The sequence below is a fragment of the Pan paniscus genome, chromosome 18 (assembly GCF_029289425.2).
Source record: "Pan paniscus chromosome 18, NHGRI_mPanPan1-v2.0_pri, whole genome shotgun sequence".
NCBI classification, from domain to species: domain Eukaryota; kingdom Metazoa; phylum Chordata; class Mammalia; order Primates; family Hominidae; genus Pan; species Pan paniscus.
The window spans coordinates 66,502,090-66,519,598 of record NC_073267.2 but is presented as its reverse complement, the minus strand read 5'-3'; the positions used below and the strand labels follow the sequence as shown (position 1 = coordinate 66,519,598).

General features: G+C 51.5%; 1 protein-coding gene across 26 annotated transcripts in view; it reads right to left on the bottom strand.

The window, feature by feature from the left end:
• The window catches only part of NLRC5 (NLR family CARD domain containing 5), a 93,821-nt gene that overhangs the window by 35,962 nt on the left and 40,350 nt on the right, over window positions 1-17,509 (bottom strand). For 21 of the 26 annotated variants that reach the window (XR_008621278.2, XM_055099179.2, XM_055099180.2 and 18 more), the window contains 14 exons: window positions 17,385-17,468; window positions 17,157-17,246; window positions 15,847-15,906; window positions 13,642-13,707; window positions 13,062-13,145; window positions 11,148-11,231; window positions 10,046-10,135; window positions 7,484-7,552; window positions 6,615-6,683; window positions 5,759-5,848; window positions 5,268-5,351; window positions 3,731-3,820; window positions 1,823-1,867; window positions 669-758 (listed from right to left, as the gene is read on the bottom strand). Coding sequence is in view for 25 of the 26 variants with exons in the window: in XM_055099179.2 (XP_054955154.2) it covers window positions 669-758; window positions 1,823-1,867; window positions 3,731-3,820; window positions 5,268-5,351; window positions 5,759-5,848; window positions 6,615-6,683; window positions 7,484-7,552; window positions 10,046-10,135; window positions 11,148-11,231; window positions 13,062-13,145; window positions 13,642-13,707; window positions 15,847-15,906; window positions 17,157-17,246; window positions 17,385-17,468 (1,095 nt within the window). In the remaining variant the exon portion in view is untranslated. The remainder of the gene's footprint in view (window positions 1-668; window positions 759-1,822; window positions 1,868-3,730; window positions 3,821-5,267; window positions 5,352-5,758; window positions 5,849-6,614; window positions 6,684-7,483; window positions 7,553-10,045; window positions 10,136-11,147; window positions 11,232-13,061; window positions 13,146-13,641; window positions 13,708-15,846; window positions 15,907-17,156; window positions 17,247-17,384; window positions 17,469-17,509) is intronic. The other 5 variants (XM_055099185.2, XM_055099177.2, XM_063597598.1 and 2 more) reach the window with 3 other exon arrangements.

Sequence of the window (17,509 nt, the reverse complement as noted above, 5' to 3'; positions counted from 1 at the left end):
AGTCCTCCCCACCGCCCCCTCCAGAGCCCAGGCCACCATCCTCACTCACCTTGACCATTTAACACCCTCTGGGCTTCCACTCTTGCCTCCCTGCAATCCCTCTCCGCCCCACAAGTGTCTCACATTTTAACACTGCACATCTCACCAGGCCTCTCCCTGTTACCCCCTGTGGCTCCCCATTGCCCTGGGGCTAAAAGTGAAATTGAAATGTCCTTCCTAGGGCCTCACTTGCCTCCACTTTCCTGGAGGCCTAGAGAGAGGTGGGGCCAAGTTAGGGTCTCACAGCCTCTCATGGCAGAGCTTGCAGATGCGGAGTGGATTTGTGGGGAGAGAGGCCAACCCCTTTCTTTCTGGAAAGTGGGTGTCCCCCAGAGCAGATGGAGACCCCAGGCAGAGAGTGGCTGAGCTGCTCTGTTTGCTTCACAGAAATGTGGAATCTTCTCTCCAAGGAGAATGCGGGGCATGGGCCAGCTGAGCTGCCCGTCAGGGGCCAGAGCCCCCCAACTCCCAGCACCCCTCACACCCACGCCTCTTTCTTTTCCTCTTCTCTTAAACTCCCTCTCTTCCCTCTATCCCAATCCCCAGCCCTAGCCCCCTGCCAGCTGTGCCCCCTCTGACGCCTCATCCCTATTATGGTTACCCCAAAACAAGAAGGGCTGGGACAGTACCAGAGGCTCCTGGGGATGCAGCGCTGACGGAACCCTAAGAACTCGGCTGCAGCTGGGAAGTCTGGCAAAGATCCAGTGGCCCACATATCCCTAGGAGGGGGATCATTTAGAAAGGAAAGTTCAGATCACCCCCTCGGACTCCCAGCCCAGCCCATATACCCCTAGGAGGGGGATCGTTTAGAAAGGAAAGTTCAGATCACCCACATTGGACTCCCAGACTTGGAAAGTCAGGGCTGGAAGGCATCTCAGAGACAATGCAGTCACTAGATCCTAGCTCAGTCCCTCATTGTTCAGATGGGGAAACTGAGCCTCAGGGAAGGGAAGCCTGAGTTAGAAAAGCCAGCAGCTTGTTCCTGTCCAGGTGAGCAGGCAGGAGGATCCAAGACAGAACCTCTCTGACCACTGCTTGGCATCACATGACTTCTGCCTCCCTGTACGTCAGTTCTTTGGGCCTCAAGAACCCGGGGGTTCCCCAGAAACAGAGATCCTATCCTGGGAAGCAAGACCACCCAGGCTTGAGCCACCCCTGACTCCTGACAGCTCATCTGTACGGCAGTGCCTCTTCTTCACACACTAGCTGTGACTCTCTCCACCCAGCCAGCTGCACATGGGCCCACCCTGTCCGCTGCCACTGCTCCCAAGTGAGGCCAAGAGGCCTGGTCCCACTAGAGGGCAGCCGGGAACATCATGAAGAGCTAAACTAGTATTGGTTGTTTACTGCGAAGACAGGGAAAATGTTTTTTCAGAGCACCAACGGCCCCTGCCTTCAGAGCGTGAAAGGGCAGTGACATGTATGGAGGGGTAGGTCTACAGAATTCCCCGAAAGGCAGAAGCACAAATGTTCTCCTGTCTCCTCCCACACAGCAGCAATCTGCGGGCACCTGCCCTGCTCTGGGACCTCTCCCAACTATATCCCTCCCTTCCTCCCATCTGCATTGCCTCCTTCCAAGGGGAAAACAGGGCAGTTGATTACTGACAATTTATTGGGGGGGGGGGGCGGTGGTTACTGAAGTGGTGATTAAACCTAGTGTGCTGGACTTGGGTGGTTTAACTGAGAGCTGAGTGGTCAGCATGGGTCTGGGGGTGGGGGGACCTCCAATAGACGGGGACCAGAGCGGGAGGGGACTCCGCCACCCCGAGCGTTCCCTCCTCACCTGCTTGTCTTGTCCCCTCTCAGGAGGATGTGTTGGCTTTCAAAGCTGGAAGCAGAGAGGAAGCAGCAGTTTGAAAATGGTCAAAGACCAACTTCCCTGGCAGTGGCAAGAACCCAGACTGGTCAGGGCAAGGAGGGCCTGGGGTGGCCTGCTTTCTTAGCAAACAAGGAATAGATTAAGCAACAATTACACGTATCAAGCCACATGCAAAACACACCATCAACATTTCTCATTTGATTCTCACAATAAACAATGAGGTAAGAAATTCTTCTTTGTTGTTGTTTCGAAGAAAGGGTCTTGCTCTGTCGCCCAGGCTGGTGTGCAGTGGTGCAGTCATGGCTCACTGCAGCCTCAACCTTCCCTGGGCTCAACTGATCCTACTGCCTCAGCCTCCCAAGTAGCTGGGACTACAGGCATGCCCCACCATGACTGTCTAATTTTTGTATTTTTTGTAGAGATGGGGTTTTGCCATGTTGAGCAGGCTGGTCTCAAACTCCATGGCTCAAACGATCCTCCTGCCTTAGCCTCCCAGAGTGCTGGAATTACAGATGTGAGCCATTGTGCCTGACATTTTTTTTTTCTTTGAGACAGAGTCTTGCTCTGTTGCCCAGGCTGGAGTGCAATGGTGTGATCACAACTCACTGCAGCCTCGATCTCCTGGGTCTAAGCAATCCTCCCACCTCAGCCTCCCAAGTAGGTGCATGCCATCACGCTTGGCTAATTTTTAAAGTTTCTGTAGAGATGGGGGGGTCTCACCATGTTGTCCAGGCTGGTCTCAAACTCCTAGGCTCAGGTGATCCTCCTCCTCCTGTCTTGGCCTCCCAAAGTGCTGGGATTACAGGCTTGAGCCACTGTGCCAGGCCAGTAATTATTCTTATCTCCATTTTACAGATGAGGAAACTGAGGCCTGGAGAGGCTCTGGGACCTGCTCTGAGCTCGCAGCAGGTAAGTAACTGAGCCTGGTCCATCTGCTGTGGCACCTCCCATTCTTGGGGGTCCTTAGGGAAGGGGAAGGGAAGCAGACCTCCCCTGAAAATCATGGATGCGGTGCCCTGAGTGCCTGGGGTGGCTTGGCTGGCTGGTGCCTCCCCTTTTATATTCTCATCAGCTCCCACAATTAAGACAGGTCCCTGAGTCCCCAGTGGCAACTAGGAAGCTCCCAGTTTTCTTTTCTTTTCTTTTTTCTTTTTTTTTTTTTTTTGAGATGGAGTCTCACTCTGTCGCCCAGGCTGGAGTGCAGTGGCACGATCTCAGCTCACTGCAACCTTCGCCTCCTGGGTTCAAGTGATTCTCCTGACTCCTGAGCGGCTGGCACTACAAGGGCTCACCACCACGCCCAGATTTTTTTTTTTTTTTTTTTTTTTTGGTATTTTTAGCAGAGACAGGGTTTCACCATGTTGGCCAGGCTGTTCTCAAACTCCTGACCTCATGTGATCCGCCCACCTTGGCCTCCCAAAATGCTGGGATTACAGGCGTGAGCCACCGCGCCTGGCCCCCAGTTTTCTTAAAACTCTCTGCAGCATACCAACATGGCACATGAATACATATGTAACAAACCTGCACGTTGTGCACATGTACCCTAGAACTTAAAGTATAATAATTAAAAAAAAAATCCTAAAAAAAAAAAAATCTCTAAGGATTATCCAAAGAATGAGTGAGGCAGAGTCAATGAACTCTCTAATGGTGAATTTGGAGAAATTTGAGCATCCGTGAGGCCATACTTATTCATTCATTTGATCATTCATTCATTCAGGGGATGCCCATCACATGCTCTGCGGATCTGGTACTGCCCAAGGTGCTGAGGATGACAGGTTGGCATGAAACTGGTGGACAAGGGGCCCACGTGGGAGCAGATGACCTGTGGGATGGGGGACAGGGGCAGGGCTGGGGGCGGAGAGGCACGCTCACCTGATGTCCAAGCGGAAGAGCCACTGCAGAGTGGAGAAGCACTGAACCAAACCCAACACGGCATCCAGGGACAAACCATTCTCACTGAGGCTGGAGATCACAGGGGTGGCACAATGGAGGTCACTCAGGACCCAAACACATCCTCTTTGTGGTCAGGGCACAGGGCGGGGGAGGGATCCCTGGTTCCAGATGACGGAATCCACTGAACCCAAGATGGTCAGAGAGCACCCCTTGCAAGTCCTCATGGTGGAGATGGGGAAACAGAGTCCTAGAGAGAATCAAGATCTAGCCCAAGGTTATGAGACATGTTGGTGACAGAGCTGAGATGGGCACCCAGTGGGTCCCTCGGTCTGTGATGGATCTGAGGAGTGCTTTCTGGCTGGAGCTGGGCCTCCTTTTCTCCACCTGATAAGGGAGGGGTGGTGCCCAGGACAAAATGAAAATGCAGGGTCTCTTGTGCAGAAAGCAGGAACAAAGTGTCTCCTTTCTTTCAGGGTCTCCTGTCAACTTGTTATTGTTTTCTATGTACTATTTAATGCTGCACTCCCCTCCCACGGGGACACTGGTAGGGCGAGTGTGGACCCTCACAGCACCAGGTCACGAGTCCACACTAATAAGAAGGTCACATGAGGACATACTAAAACCTCCAGTCTTCATGTAATTTGCCTGCAATGGTTAGACCTTCCTTCCTTCCCAGGTGCAGGCCCTGAACAGGAACCAAGGCAACTCCCTTCCTTCCCAGCATTGCACAAAAACAGGGTGTGAGCAGGGGGTCCTTAGGCCCCAGCACTCATTTCAGAGATTGTAGCCACCAACAGAGGCCACGCCTGCAATTTATGTATTTACTGACTGGGAACCAGGGACTCGGAGAGGGGATGTAACTTGCCCAGAATCACACAGCAAAGCATGTTCACAGAGACAGCCTGGAATATAGGACCTGTGACCTCTCCCCCGGGCTCCTCTGGCTTTGGCCCAGAAGTGCCTGGGAGGAGGGGGCGCTTTGTGAGCCAAAAGCACCAAGGGCATTTAGGGATCAAGAACTCTGGTCCATTGCAGGCAAACTTTGGGGATTCCTCCTACACACTCTCTGCCAGGTACTCAGGGATCCTTGGCAGCCCTGGGCACCCTGCTTGAGTGTCCTCTGTGGTACAAACCCTCCCTGTCTACCCTGACCATACCCCAGCTAACAGCCCCAGCCCCTCCCGGCACCCCAGGGCCAGAATAACAACTGCCAGCCGTTAGTCATACTTCGCACCCACACCTGCCCTCCCCAGGGTGGCCTCAGAAAGCCTGTTCAGAGCTGCAGAGACAGGTTCCAGAAGTGAAACCTTGAATCAGAAGTGGGATTATTGAGTCACAGACTCTCTGAGTAAGAATCTATTAGCTAGCCTTCACCGAGCACTTACATTGTATTAGGGGCAATTTTCATGCATTTTCTGATTTAATCTTTACAATAACCCCAGGAAAGAGGGGGATGGGACAGAGAATGCTCCCCCTCTGCCCCAGCCTCAGAGGCTCTGCCTAGCGGGCTACTCACTTCAAGGACTGCAGAGCTCCCAGCCCTGGGAGCAGCTGAGCCAGCCGGGCTGCACCTTCATCCCCCAGAGCATTGCCTGAGAAGCTGGGGGTGGGGAGAAGGGAGGGGAGAACATTAGCAGGTGGGGAGTGGGTTGCTGGCAGCATGGTCCCTGCATTCCAGTTACTCAACTTCCTGAAACTGGACACAGCCCTGGGCTGCCAGGCCAGATCTCAGCAGATCTGGCATGGGCAGCTGGGGTCTCCCCCAGGTTCTTATTCTGAGGTTCGTGGACCTCTGAGGGACCAGGGGTGAGCCTCCGAGAGTGTCAGACATGGGGGATCTGTATCTTGGGAGGAAGAGTCACAACTTTCACCAGATTCTCCAAGGGGTTTCTGACTTCAGCAGGGAAAGAACAGTTGATCTAAATCTTAAAAACCAAACCCAAACACCAACACTAACTCACTGTAATTGGCCCCACCCACCCACCTTCCAACACACAAACCACTCACTCGAGGTGGAGGTGACCGAGGTGGCAGCTTCCTCCAAGAGCCTTGCAGAGCTGCTCTAGGTGCTTTGCTTGGAGGCCACAATGTGTCAGCCTGCCCAGGGACAAAAACACAGTGCTGCATGCCCCACTGAACAGAGGCGGGAAGGAGCCGCTTTCCCACCCCCCAGACACAGAGGCAGAGAATGAGGCTTGCAGGAGAGGAGGGACTGGGATGTATCTGGCACCTAGACAGACAGACAAAGAGGGACCAACACACACGACACCCACAGGATGTCACATATAGGCAGAGGGTGGGCAGAGACACAGATGGAAGGAAACCAAGGCACAGAGACCTCAGAGAGAGAGAGCAGATCAGAGGAAGACAGATAAGACTGAAATAACAGATAAATAAACTGATAAAACAGAAATACACGATGAGAGAGGGAAGAAATGAGAGAAACAGGCAGAGGGACAGAGGGAGATTAGGACAGACAAAGACCAAGAGAGAAGGGGGGAAGAGTGCTGATGGGAGCCCCCAGGCCCAGGCACCAAGATCATGACAGAAGGAGCCCAGTGCTCCCCTTCACCTCTTTTCGGAGTCTCCACAACCCCTCAGCTGCTGGGGGTCAGGGAGCTAAGGGGAGTGGGGTCTCCTGGGCTTGGGAAGGTGGTTGACGGGGCTGCCTTGTGAGCCCTGTCTGGGGTGGGCTGGGCAGGGGAGGTAGGAAGTAGGGAAGCCAGGCCATGACCCCTGGACACAGCAGGTCAGGTGTCCTTCAGGGAGCGTGTGGGGCCTGGGCACAGGTTTGGGAGCAGGCTCTGAGCAGGGGAAGGGAGGGGGCTGGAATCACACACAGGGCTGGAGGTCATCACTGTACCTCATCCTTCGGGAGCTCAGAGGCAGCTCAGAGGGCATCTGGAGCATGAGGCTGTCAAGAAATGCAGCCCTGAAGGGACATCACCAAGGCCAGGCTGAGCAAAGGCCATGTCTGCCATCTCCAGAATCCATCCTCAGCCTGGCCTTCCACCATCGAGCCCTATCCTCCACCTAGAGTCAATCAGACCTTGGTGCCAATTTGGCTTCTCCACTTCCTGGTTGTGTGACCCTGGACAAATCACAGCCTCTCAATGGGAGACTGTATGTGAACTGCCTTAGTTTGGTGCTTGGTGCATACATGGCAAGTACTCAATTGACCTTGACTGCTATTATCATTAATCTCATCCTCCTCCTCATCTGTGCTTCAGAGATGTCAGCCCCAGCTGGAATCGAGCCTTCAGTAGTCCAGACTCTACAGAAGAGATTGTGGGTGGGCTCCGGGAGCAAAGAGCTGAGTCTCTACCCATGCGCTAGGCTGGGGCAATCCAGGACCCTAATGGGTTCTTGTGTGAAAGGGATCCAGAAGTTCCGACCAGGACCAGAGCTACAGGCCAGGCAATCCCCTGGGTTTAAGCTGGAGGGCTCTAGTCTCCCGGAATCCCCCTCTGGCTACCCAACTCCTGCCCTGGCCTGCTGTCTATATCCTACACACTGGGGCTCCTTTCAGGCACCATGAGAGGCGGAGGTGGTCTGGCTTTGGACCCTCCCCCTTTGGGGCTGCATCCTTTGCCAAGCCTGCTCACTTCCCGCTCTTCCGTGAATTTGTCCAGATCACCCTGGCAGTTGACTGACTGGCACTGCCCAGCTGTGGAGGGTAGAGAGGGGAATGTCCCTGACTGAGCATGGAGTTGGGGTGAAATCGGGCCCTACCTCTCCTGGGACCCCTTCTGCTCCTCTGGCTCCTGGGCAAACATGAAGATCACAGTTTTGTGCTGCAGGCTGTGAAGAGAAAAGAGGGGTGAGGAAGCGAGAGGTTATTGGCTCCCTGTTACTATTTCTTTTTGAGAGAAGGTCTCAGTCTGTTGCCCAAGCTGGTGTGCAGTGGTGCAATCATGGCTCACTGAAGCCTCCACCTCCTGGGCTCAAGCAATCCTCCCACTTCAGCCTCCTGAGTAGCTGGGATTACAGGCTTGTGCCATCATGCCCAGCTAATTAAAAAAAAAACGTATGTAGAGACAGTCTATGTTGTCTACTCTGGTCTCGAACTTCTGGGCTCAGGTGATCCTCCCACCTTTGCTTCCCAAAGTGCTGGGATGATAGGTGTGAGCCACCGTGCCCGGCCTGTCACTTTTTACCCCTGGCCCGGGAGGACCTCTCAAGTTCCATCCCCCTGCCTCCAGCTGCAGCCACTTCCTCTGACTCCCCTCTGACTTCCTCTGAGCTTTTGGAGGGCTGAAATCTTTCTACCACAGATATTTCACAAAGGTATCTATTGCCTAAGTAAGCCCCATTTCCTGGCAAGTCTTAAAAGAAAACAAATTCTGTGTTCTCTCTTTTAGCCCCAGACTGAAACCCCTCTCTCTGCTAGTCAGTGTTCTGTCTGTGCTCAAAGTATGTGCGGATTACCCCTGGTAACCTTTGGAGTGGGTCCTTCAAACCTTCCATTTTCTAGTGCAATAATTTTTGTCTTATAAACATGGGATTAAACTATAGATTCTCTTTTTAAACATTAGTTTTTTAAGGGCTAGAAGCAGGGATGACAAATAATTATTAATACTTGATCATTATTGATGGGAACAGATTATATATACCATGCTCTCTCTCTTTTTTTTTTTTTTTTAATTTGAGACAGAGTCTTGCTCTGTCTCCCAGGCTGGAGTGCAGTGGCACGATCTCGGCTCACTGCAACCTCCGCCTCCCAGGTTCCAGCGATTCTCCTGCCTCAGCCTCCTGAGTAGCTGGAATTACAGGTGCACGCCACCACGCCCAGCTAGTTTTTGTATTTTTAGTAGAGACGGGGTTTCACCCTATTGGCCAGGCTGGTCTTGAACTCCTGACCTCAGGTGATCCCCCTGCCTCAGCCTCCCAAAGTGCTGGGTTTACAGCATGAGCCACAGCACCTGGCCCAGATTATACCATTCTTTCTGCCATTGCATATCTTGAAAAACTTTATTATAATCTTTTATAATCTTTTAAGATAATGAGTTAAAATTTTTATGTTTGGCCTGGTGCAGTGGTTCATACCTATAATCCTTGCTCTTTGGGAGGCCAGGGCAGGAGGATCACGTGAGCTCGGGAGTTTGAGAACAGCCTGGTCAATATAGCAAGACCCTCTCTCTACTAAAAATAAAAAAAATTGCCAGGCATAGTGACTCATGACTGTAATCCCAGCACTTTGGGAGACTAAGAGAGATGGATTGCTGAGCCCAGGATTTGGAGGTTACAGTGAGCTGTGATTGTGTCACTGCACTCCAGCCTTGGTAACAGAGCAAGATCCTGTCTCTAAAGAAATTTCTGTATGTTTACTTAATAACTCCCCGTCACCCCTCCATATTGAAACTGCATCTATATTATCATTTTTTTTTCTATGGTTCCACTGAGTTCTCTCTGGAAGTAACTTAGTCTAACTAATATCCCTCGGTTAAACATTCCAGCTATTTTCTTTTTTTTCCTATTATAACCAATACTGAGGTGAACATCCCTACAGCTAAATGTGTTTGCACAATCATGATAATTTATTTAGTATAAGTTCCTGGAAGTGAACAGGGCATCGCTTGGAATGCACTAGGGACCCTTTATTGAATCATCATATACAGTGAACCAAGGTCCCCTAATCTACCTTTTGGGTGAATCGGTTTCCCTCTCCTCCCTTGAGGGGTGTTTAAAGCAGGGACCACCCTACTGGGTTGAGAATGAGGCTTTCCTCCAAGTGGGAACTGAGTTGACATTAATCATCATCTGTCCTCACCTCCCCATACTCAACGGCGAGACTTACAGAAACAGGATTGGGTTCCCTAGTGGCAGAGCCTGGGTCTGTGAGTGGGGTAGGGGGTCGCATGTCACTTGTCAGTTGCGCACGTCATGAACTGACGGTCTGCTCTCAGGAGAAACAGTAAGGGACTGAGGGAAGCCAAACGGAGCAAGTCCTTGGCCTAGTCTCCCAGGGAGCTTTGTCCCACTGGAGAGTTTGGGCTGGAGAGTTGTGCCCTCTGCCTCTGTCATTGGCCACTCTAGGTTAGGGGGAAGTGGGGGTTGTACCCTGCCAGGCATCTCTGGTTCTTATCAGCCAAGGGTAGTTCTCCAGAGGTATAAACCGTGAGCAGCCTATATCCACAGCAGCTAGGAAGAGGGGTGCCGGCTGTAACGGGGTCTGGGTGGGACAGCAGCAGCATCTTCTGCCCGTCCCAAGGCCTGGGCCCAGAAGGAATTCCAAGGGCTTCAGAGAGAGCATGATGGGGGGGGGTGGGTACCGTGGTCTGGGGGAGCTCCCACCTGATGTGCAGCTCTGCCAGGGTCCAGCACGCACTCACGGCCCTCAGCACACAATGCACCCCGGCCACAGAAAGCCCGTTGTCGCTGAGGCTGTGGAGAGCAGGAGAAGGCAGCCGTTGGCATGTGGCTGAGGTACCCAGCCCCAGCCAGCTCTAGCCCCTCCCTGTGGCTCAGCAGCTTGCTGGCTGTCACTCCTGGATGTCCTGGGTCCCTTGCCAGGGGATCTCAAAGGATTCTGGTGCATGTGAGTAAGCCAAAAAATGCATGACACCCCCACCCCATTTGGAAAATAAAGTTGTCCAGCTTGACAGCAAGAACTCAGTGTTTTCACCTCTCTGACCCCCAGTTTTCTCATCTGTAAAATAACCACCATTTTCTGAGCCCTGACTGTACCAGACTTTGTACAAAAGGCTTTGTACATATATGGTTTCATGTGATCCCATTTTACAGAGGGGGAAACTGAGGCCCAGAGACATTCAATTACTTTCCCAGGGTCACAATGCTACTAAGTGACAGAGCCAAGATTGAAATCCAAAGCTGAGGCCCCAGACCACTGCTACCCAATCTCAACACTCCCCAACCCCAACCCACACTTGATCCTAAGACCCCCAAGACACCCCCACCCAAACATCACCCTCACCCCATGCAACACCACAGCACACCCAGCAGCCTAATAGCCTACCTTTCCATCTCACCACCCCTCACCCCAACAGTGTATCCCCACAGGAACACACCACTCCCTACCCTAGCACCCCAGCATGACACCTCCCCAGTGCAACATCCCACCCACCCTGACACCTCCCCAGTGCAACACCCCACCCCACCGTGCTCCAGGGCAGCTACAAAGATGAATTGGACTGCAAGCCACTGATGTATAATGAACGCATTTTACACATGTAAGGGTGCTAGATGATTGGACTAAGACAGTGGCTCATGCCGGAGGCGAAGGCAAGGCATGGTCAAACCATCTTGACTTTGCTGGAGTTGGGAGGAAGCAGGGGTGGCAGTGGATCAGTGCCCTTACTGCTGATTGTGAACACGGGGACCACCTGGGGCTCTACAGGGCCTTCCCTGGTACCCAGCGGTGGAATGGACAACTCACTCCAGCTTCCTGGCGATGTGCAGCTGGGATGCAGCCTCTGCCATCAGCCGACAGCCTTCATCTTCCAGCTGGTTCCCTGAGAGGCTGAGACAGGGGGGCCCAATGCACTGTACTGTGGGACTGGAGTCCTCCCTCAAAATCCCCATCACTTACTCCTCCTTTGCTAACTTTAGTCAAAATGTCACTCTCAGGAATGAACCTTGATAATAACTGAAATCGACAGACTCCATACCACATGCCTGGCAACATCCTAGGTTCTTCTATGACTATTGGCCTATTTCATCCTCACAGTGCCGAAGATGTGGGCACTGTAATTATCCTCACCTTACTGATGAGTAAACTGAAGTGCAGAGTGGTTAAGTGCAGAGTAAAGTTAAGGCACTTGCTCGAGGGAGAACCTGGATTTGAACCCAGGCAGCCTGCCTTCAAGGCCCCACCCTCAACTCTTCCTTTATGCTGCAAGTTACATAATTGCTTTTTGTGATAAACTTCATGATTATGGGGGCATCTGACCTAGTCTGGGAGTCGGGGATGGCTTATTTGTTGCTTAAGCTACTTGCTGAAATAACTGGGAGTTCAGTAGGTAAAAGGTGGGGGGAGAGATGGAGGAAGGGTGTTCCTGGTGGTAGAAGCAGTACATTCAAAGGCCCTGTGGCATAACACATATGAGGACCTGAAAGAGAGCCGGTGTGTCTGGATTGGAGATTGAGTGGAAGGATGGGGTCAGATGGGGTTTAGGAGGCTGGGGGCAGGGTTCTGGACCACCTGGGAGTTTAGAATGTGGGCTTTATCCTGAGCAGTGGGAAGGAGTGAAGGGGGCAGGCATCAGTGAAATGTAATCTACTCTCTGCCAGGTGGAAGTGGCCAGGGTGAAAGCAGGGAAGCCAGCAAGGAAGGCAAGGCGAGGGGGTCATCCAGGTAAGAGATGAGGGTGGGTTGGACTAGAAAGGTGGAGGAAAAGAGGATAGTTTTGAGCGCTACCAGTAGGTCCATCTGGAGGGACTAAATGTGGGAGAAGGGCAAGGGGGCTAGGAGGTGGCTGCGTAACCAGGCGGGTGATGGCACTCGGGGAGGGGCATGCTCAGTGCTGGTGAGGCAGGTAGAAGTGTGTGAGCTTGTTAAAAAACCACCTTCTAATTCTGTCCTGGTTCTCCCAATGGGACGAGGTCCAGGATCAAGAAGTGATCACCACGACAACCCTCACCCCTATCCATCTTACCCTGAGGTGGGGCCACTCGACCCAGAACACATCCTGGCGTTCCATCATCTGCCTTCATGTTCACTTGGAGGTTTCCTGGAGGGGCGCCCCTCCTAGGGTCATGACAGAGCCTCCGTCCATCCCCAAGCACTACTCTCATCGGCTTCAGCCAGGGGCTGGACGCCATGGGAATTTCTCCATCCCGAAAAGAGAAGGTTATCCCACTCTACTCTGGGAGAAGGATGAAGGGGGTGGGGGGAGCCCTGAGGGACTGTGGTTTGGAAGGCAGACCCAGGTGTGGTGGGGTTTCTACTTGGCAGATCTCAGCAAGAGAGGTAGCAGTGGTTATGAGGATGAGGCTGCGAGCCAGACTGTCTGGGCTTGAACCCTAGCCTAGACTCTTCCTACCTGTGTGGCCTTGAGCAAGTTTATCTTTCTGCAGCTTAACTTCCTCCTCTATAAAATGAGGACAGTAACAGTGCTTACATCACAGAGATGTGAGGAGTGAACGCGAGGAGGCATGTATAGTCCCTAGAACAGCACCTGACCCGGGGCAAGTGCTGAATAGTAGCAGCTGTTACAATGATCTGATTCCCCCAAATTCTTCATGAGGCAGCATGCCCCTCCCCCACACCACCCACCCAAAGGCGAGGCCCTGCCCACCCTCTCCAACCTCCTTTCCTGGCTCCTACGCCAGGGCTTCCCGTGATACTCACTCCACTTCCTCCAGGTGAGGGCCTTCCTGAAGCAGGGCTATGAGGGCCTCCGCATCGTGGACCTGGAGCTGACACTTCTGCAGCCTTGGGTAGGAGTGGGGGACAGAAGGGCTCAGGGCAAACAGCTACTCCACGGCCCCTCCAGCTTCCAATGCTGGGGGAGTCAGGGGGCCCACAGACCTGGGTCTAATCCTGGCCACACCTCTTAGTAGCTGGGTGATCTTGAGCAAGGGACTTAACCTGTCTGAGACTCAGTTTCCTCCTCCCTCAAAGGGGAATAATAATGTGTACTTCACAGAGGTTCTAAAGGAATTACAGTGAGGTAATGGATGTAAAACTTCTAGCGCAATGCCCGGCATATAGATAGCCAGGGTCCATTAAGTTGCAGCTATTGTTATTATGACAGATGCTCCTTATTCAAGCCAGGATGGGCTATCCAGGATGGGCACCACACCCGGCTAATCCTTTCCCTGTCCCTCATCTGCTTTTCCCATTATCCTCCCTGCCCCTGCTCTCCCTTGCCTGGGACTTTCCCCCATATCATATCCCTCTCCTAAGGCAATAGATCCCTCCAAGGTACCTGAGCGTCAAGCTTCTGCTCTGAGCCCCTTTCCTCTGGCCGTCACTTTCCTGCAGGTCTGGAGCTCTGGCAAGAACAAATCAAGCATTGGCCTGGGCTCAGGCATCTAGGGCCTGGTGGATCAAGCCTCTTTCCTTGGCTTCTAGAGGCTGAAGACCCTGAAGCACAACCCAAAGTGAGTCGGTAACAAAGAAGACTGCTTGCAGATGCTCAAGATGTGATTCAGCAGAGCAGGAGGGGCAACAGGTTTGAGGTCAAATGGAACCTTTATTCAAATTTTGGCTCTGCCATGTATAGCCATGTGGCCTTGGGCAAATCACTGCAGTCGGCTCCCTTTTCTCTTTTCTAAAATGGATGACAACATCTAGCACATAGGTACCTGAAGGATTGAATGAGACAATGTATGTCCGAGTACCCAGCATAGGTGTAAAATCGAAGGTTAGTAAACAGAAGCTGCTATTGTCGATGATGTGATGGTCTCCATTTGTGGATGTGCTGTCTGTGGTTCAGAAGGCGAGGAGCATGAGCTGTATGCAGTGAGTCCAGGCTATGGTAAACCACAGACTCTCTCCCACTGGGCTGAGGGAGCGTTAGGGGATGCAGGGAAGCTAGGACATCATGAGCCAGGTTTCACAGACTTTTTGGATTGGTGCTAACCATTTTTTTTTTTTAAAGACAGGGTCCCACTCAGTCCCCAAGCTGGAGTGCAGTGGCTCTATCCCAGTTCACTTCAGCCTCAAACTCCTGGGCTCAAGTGATCCTCCCACCTTGGCTTCCTGAGTAACTGGTACTATAGGAGTGAATCATCATGCCCAGCTATTTTTTTTTTTTTGTAGAGATTGGGGGGTCTCACTTTGTTGCCCAGGCTGGTCTTGAACTCCTAGCTTCAAGCGATCCTGCCCCCTCAGCCTCTCAAAGTGCTGGGGTTACAGACATGAGCCACCATGCCGGCCTGTTTAATAGAACTTTCTGCAATGACGGAAATGTCCTGGCATCCGTACCACTTGCTATGGGAGCCACTAGCCACCTATGGCCACTGAGCAGTTGAAATATAGCTAATGTGACTAATGAACTGAAAATTTCGTTTTACTTAATTTTAATTTATTTAAATTAAAATAGCATTAAAATTTTAATTTATTTAAATTGAAATAGCATTAAAATTTTAATTTATTTAAATTGAAATAGCCATATGGGGCTAGTGGCTATCCTACTGAGCATCACAGCTTTAAGCAGTTAGAGGGGAAAGAAAGTGACACTGGTCCTAGTGGGTCGTTTTTTGAGACAGAGTCCCTCTCTGTCACCCAGGCTGGAGTACAGTGGTGTGATCATGGCTCAAGCTCCCAGGCTCAAGCGATCCTCCCAGCGTCAGCATCTTGAGTAGCTGGGACTACAGGTGTGCACCACCACGCCTGCCTTTTTTTTTTTAGAGATGGGGTTTTGCTATGTTGCCCAGGCTGGTCTTGAACACCTGGACTCAAGAGATTCTCGTGCTTGGCATTCCAAAGTGCTAGGATTACAGGCATGAGCCACCACACCCAGCAACATTGGTCCTACACTACCAGGTCATTATACAAGCAAGGAATCGAGATCCAGAGAAGGGAAAGAGATTGCTCAGGGGCATACATACATCTGTCTCTGAGTCTTAGCCAGGAGAGCAAAGTGTGGTAGAGCACAGCTGGGATGGTCTTTTAGGGAAAAGCAGCTTCCTTTTCTCGGCCCATCCAAGACTGGCCAAGCTGGAATCCATGCACAGCTGGAATAGCCAGCATTTGATTGCCCACTGCATGCCAACAGTGCTCTAAACTCCTTAAGTGTAGTAACTCATTTAATTCTCAGAACAACCCTAAGATGTAGGTACCATAATTGCCCTCCCTGTCTTTTTTCAGTTGTAAGGGCTTTTCCAGAGTTTTCACCATCTAGTAATGCCAGTCTAACAGTATCTGTATGTTCTCCCCAAGAGTTTGCCTTCCTCTGAGTCTTCTGGGGATGCTTCCTTCCACAGGGACCAGATGTGGTCTGGACATGCTAGAGGAAGTTAAAATCCTTTGCCAACCTAAGCAGTAATTCATTCCTCAGTGCAGCAGTAGCAGGAAGAATTCCCATACCCCAGCTCTTCCTAGTCTCTTGGTCACCTTTCCCCTCAACTGCCTGAGCCCAAGTTGCTTCTAAGGATGGCCCCAGGCCCACCGCCTCTTGGCTTCTTACCTTTGTAGCTCTGCAGTTGTCTCTGTGGGCGGGGAAAGAAGGAAGATGAGGTCCGCCTCCCTGCAGGATCAGATACCAAGCCATGAAACCCAGAGACTGGAAACCAGCACATCACCCACCACAGGCACACCCTTTTCTGCCCCAAATGTTCAAACATCCAGATAAAGCTGATTTTGCAATTGACAGGGAAACATAACGGAACTAGCAAAAGTGTTTCAAATCAGGCATGTGAAATACTGATTATGTCTTTGCTTGATGAATCCTGCAAGAGTGTTTTAAAAAGTCAGAAAAACAATTTTCACAAGAAATATAATAAAAATTAAGAATGCTGTGAGTTTTTTTTTTCCTTTCTTTTTAAATTTGAGATGGAGATCTCACTCTGCTACTCAGGCTGGAGTGCAGTGGTGTGTTCACACCTCACTGCAGCCTCAACCTCCACGGCTCAAGCAATCTTCCCACCTCAGCCTCCCAAATAGCTGGAACCACAGGCATGCACCACCATGCCCCATTAATTTTGTTCATTTTTTGTAGAGACTATGTTGCCCAGGTTGGTCTCGAACTCCTGAGCTCAAGTAATCCTCTTGCCTTGGCCTTCCAAAGTGTTGGAATTACAGGCATGAGCCACTGAGCCCGGCTGAATTTTTTTTAATAGAAATTTTTATGAGTAAGAAAAATGACACCTAACTTACCCCATGATCAAAACTGGCTATATTGGTTCAGCACCATGGAGGGCAACACACAGTTAATTATTCCTTTGGCTATGCCTGTGCTTCGTAGACTTGTTGACTCATTCCTTCATCCATCCATCCATCCATCCATCCATCCATCCATCCATCCATCTTTTCACACACCTATCCATCTTTTCAGCTAGCCATCTATCCATCCATCCATTCATCTATCCATCCATCCATTCATCTTTTCATCCACCCATCAATCTTTCCATCCATCCATCCATCCATCCATCTTTTCATCCACCCATCCATCTTTCCATCCATCCATCCATCCATCCATCTTTTCATCCACCCATCCATCTTTTCAGCCATCCATCCATCCATCCATCTTTTCATCCACCCATCCATCTTTTCAGCCATCCATCCATACATCCATCTTTTCATCCATCCATTAATTCAATATATACCAAGTACCAGGTGCCAAGCCTGAGCTAGGTTCTGAAGGTAAAGCTGTGAGTAAAACAGTAGGGTATGCACAGATTTATCCTGCAGACGAGGGGCCTCCTCCATTTCCCATCCCACTTTCCCCTCCTCTTTTCTCAAGGCCCATAAGGCCAAGATCCCTTTCCTTCTGCTCACCTGGCCTGAAGCATCCTGACGGTAGGACACGTGACTGCCACCCTTGCCAAGCAGAGTAGGGTTGACACGCAGATGCTGTTGTTGCTCAGGCTGCAAGATTGTGGCAAAGGTGTCAGGAGTGGAATCCCCTACCCCATGGGCCCCAGACCTTCCTTGCCTTGCAAGGGAGTGGGGTGAATCAGGTATAGAGAGGGACTGGGCTGCAGAGGCAGTGGAAAGATCACTTACTCAAGCTTCCGGAGCCGTGGTAGGTGAGGGAGAACCTCCACAATGTTCAGCACCACCTGGTCACTGAGCTGGTTGTCCCGAAAACTGCGAGGAGACCAAGGCCCAGTCCCTTTGCCCTGGGGTTG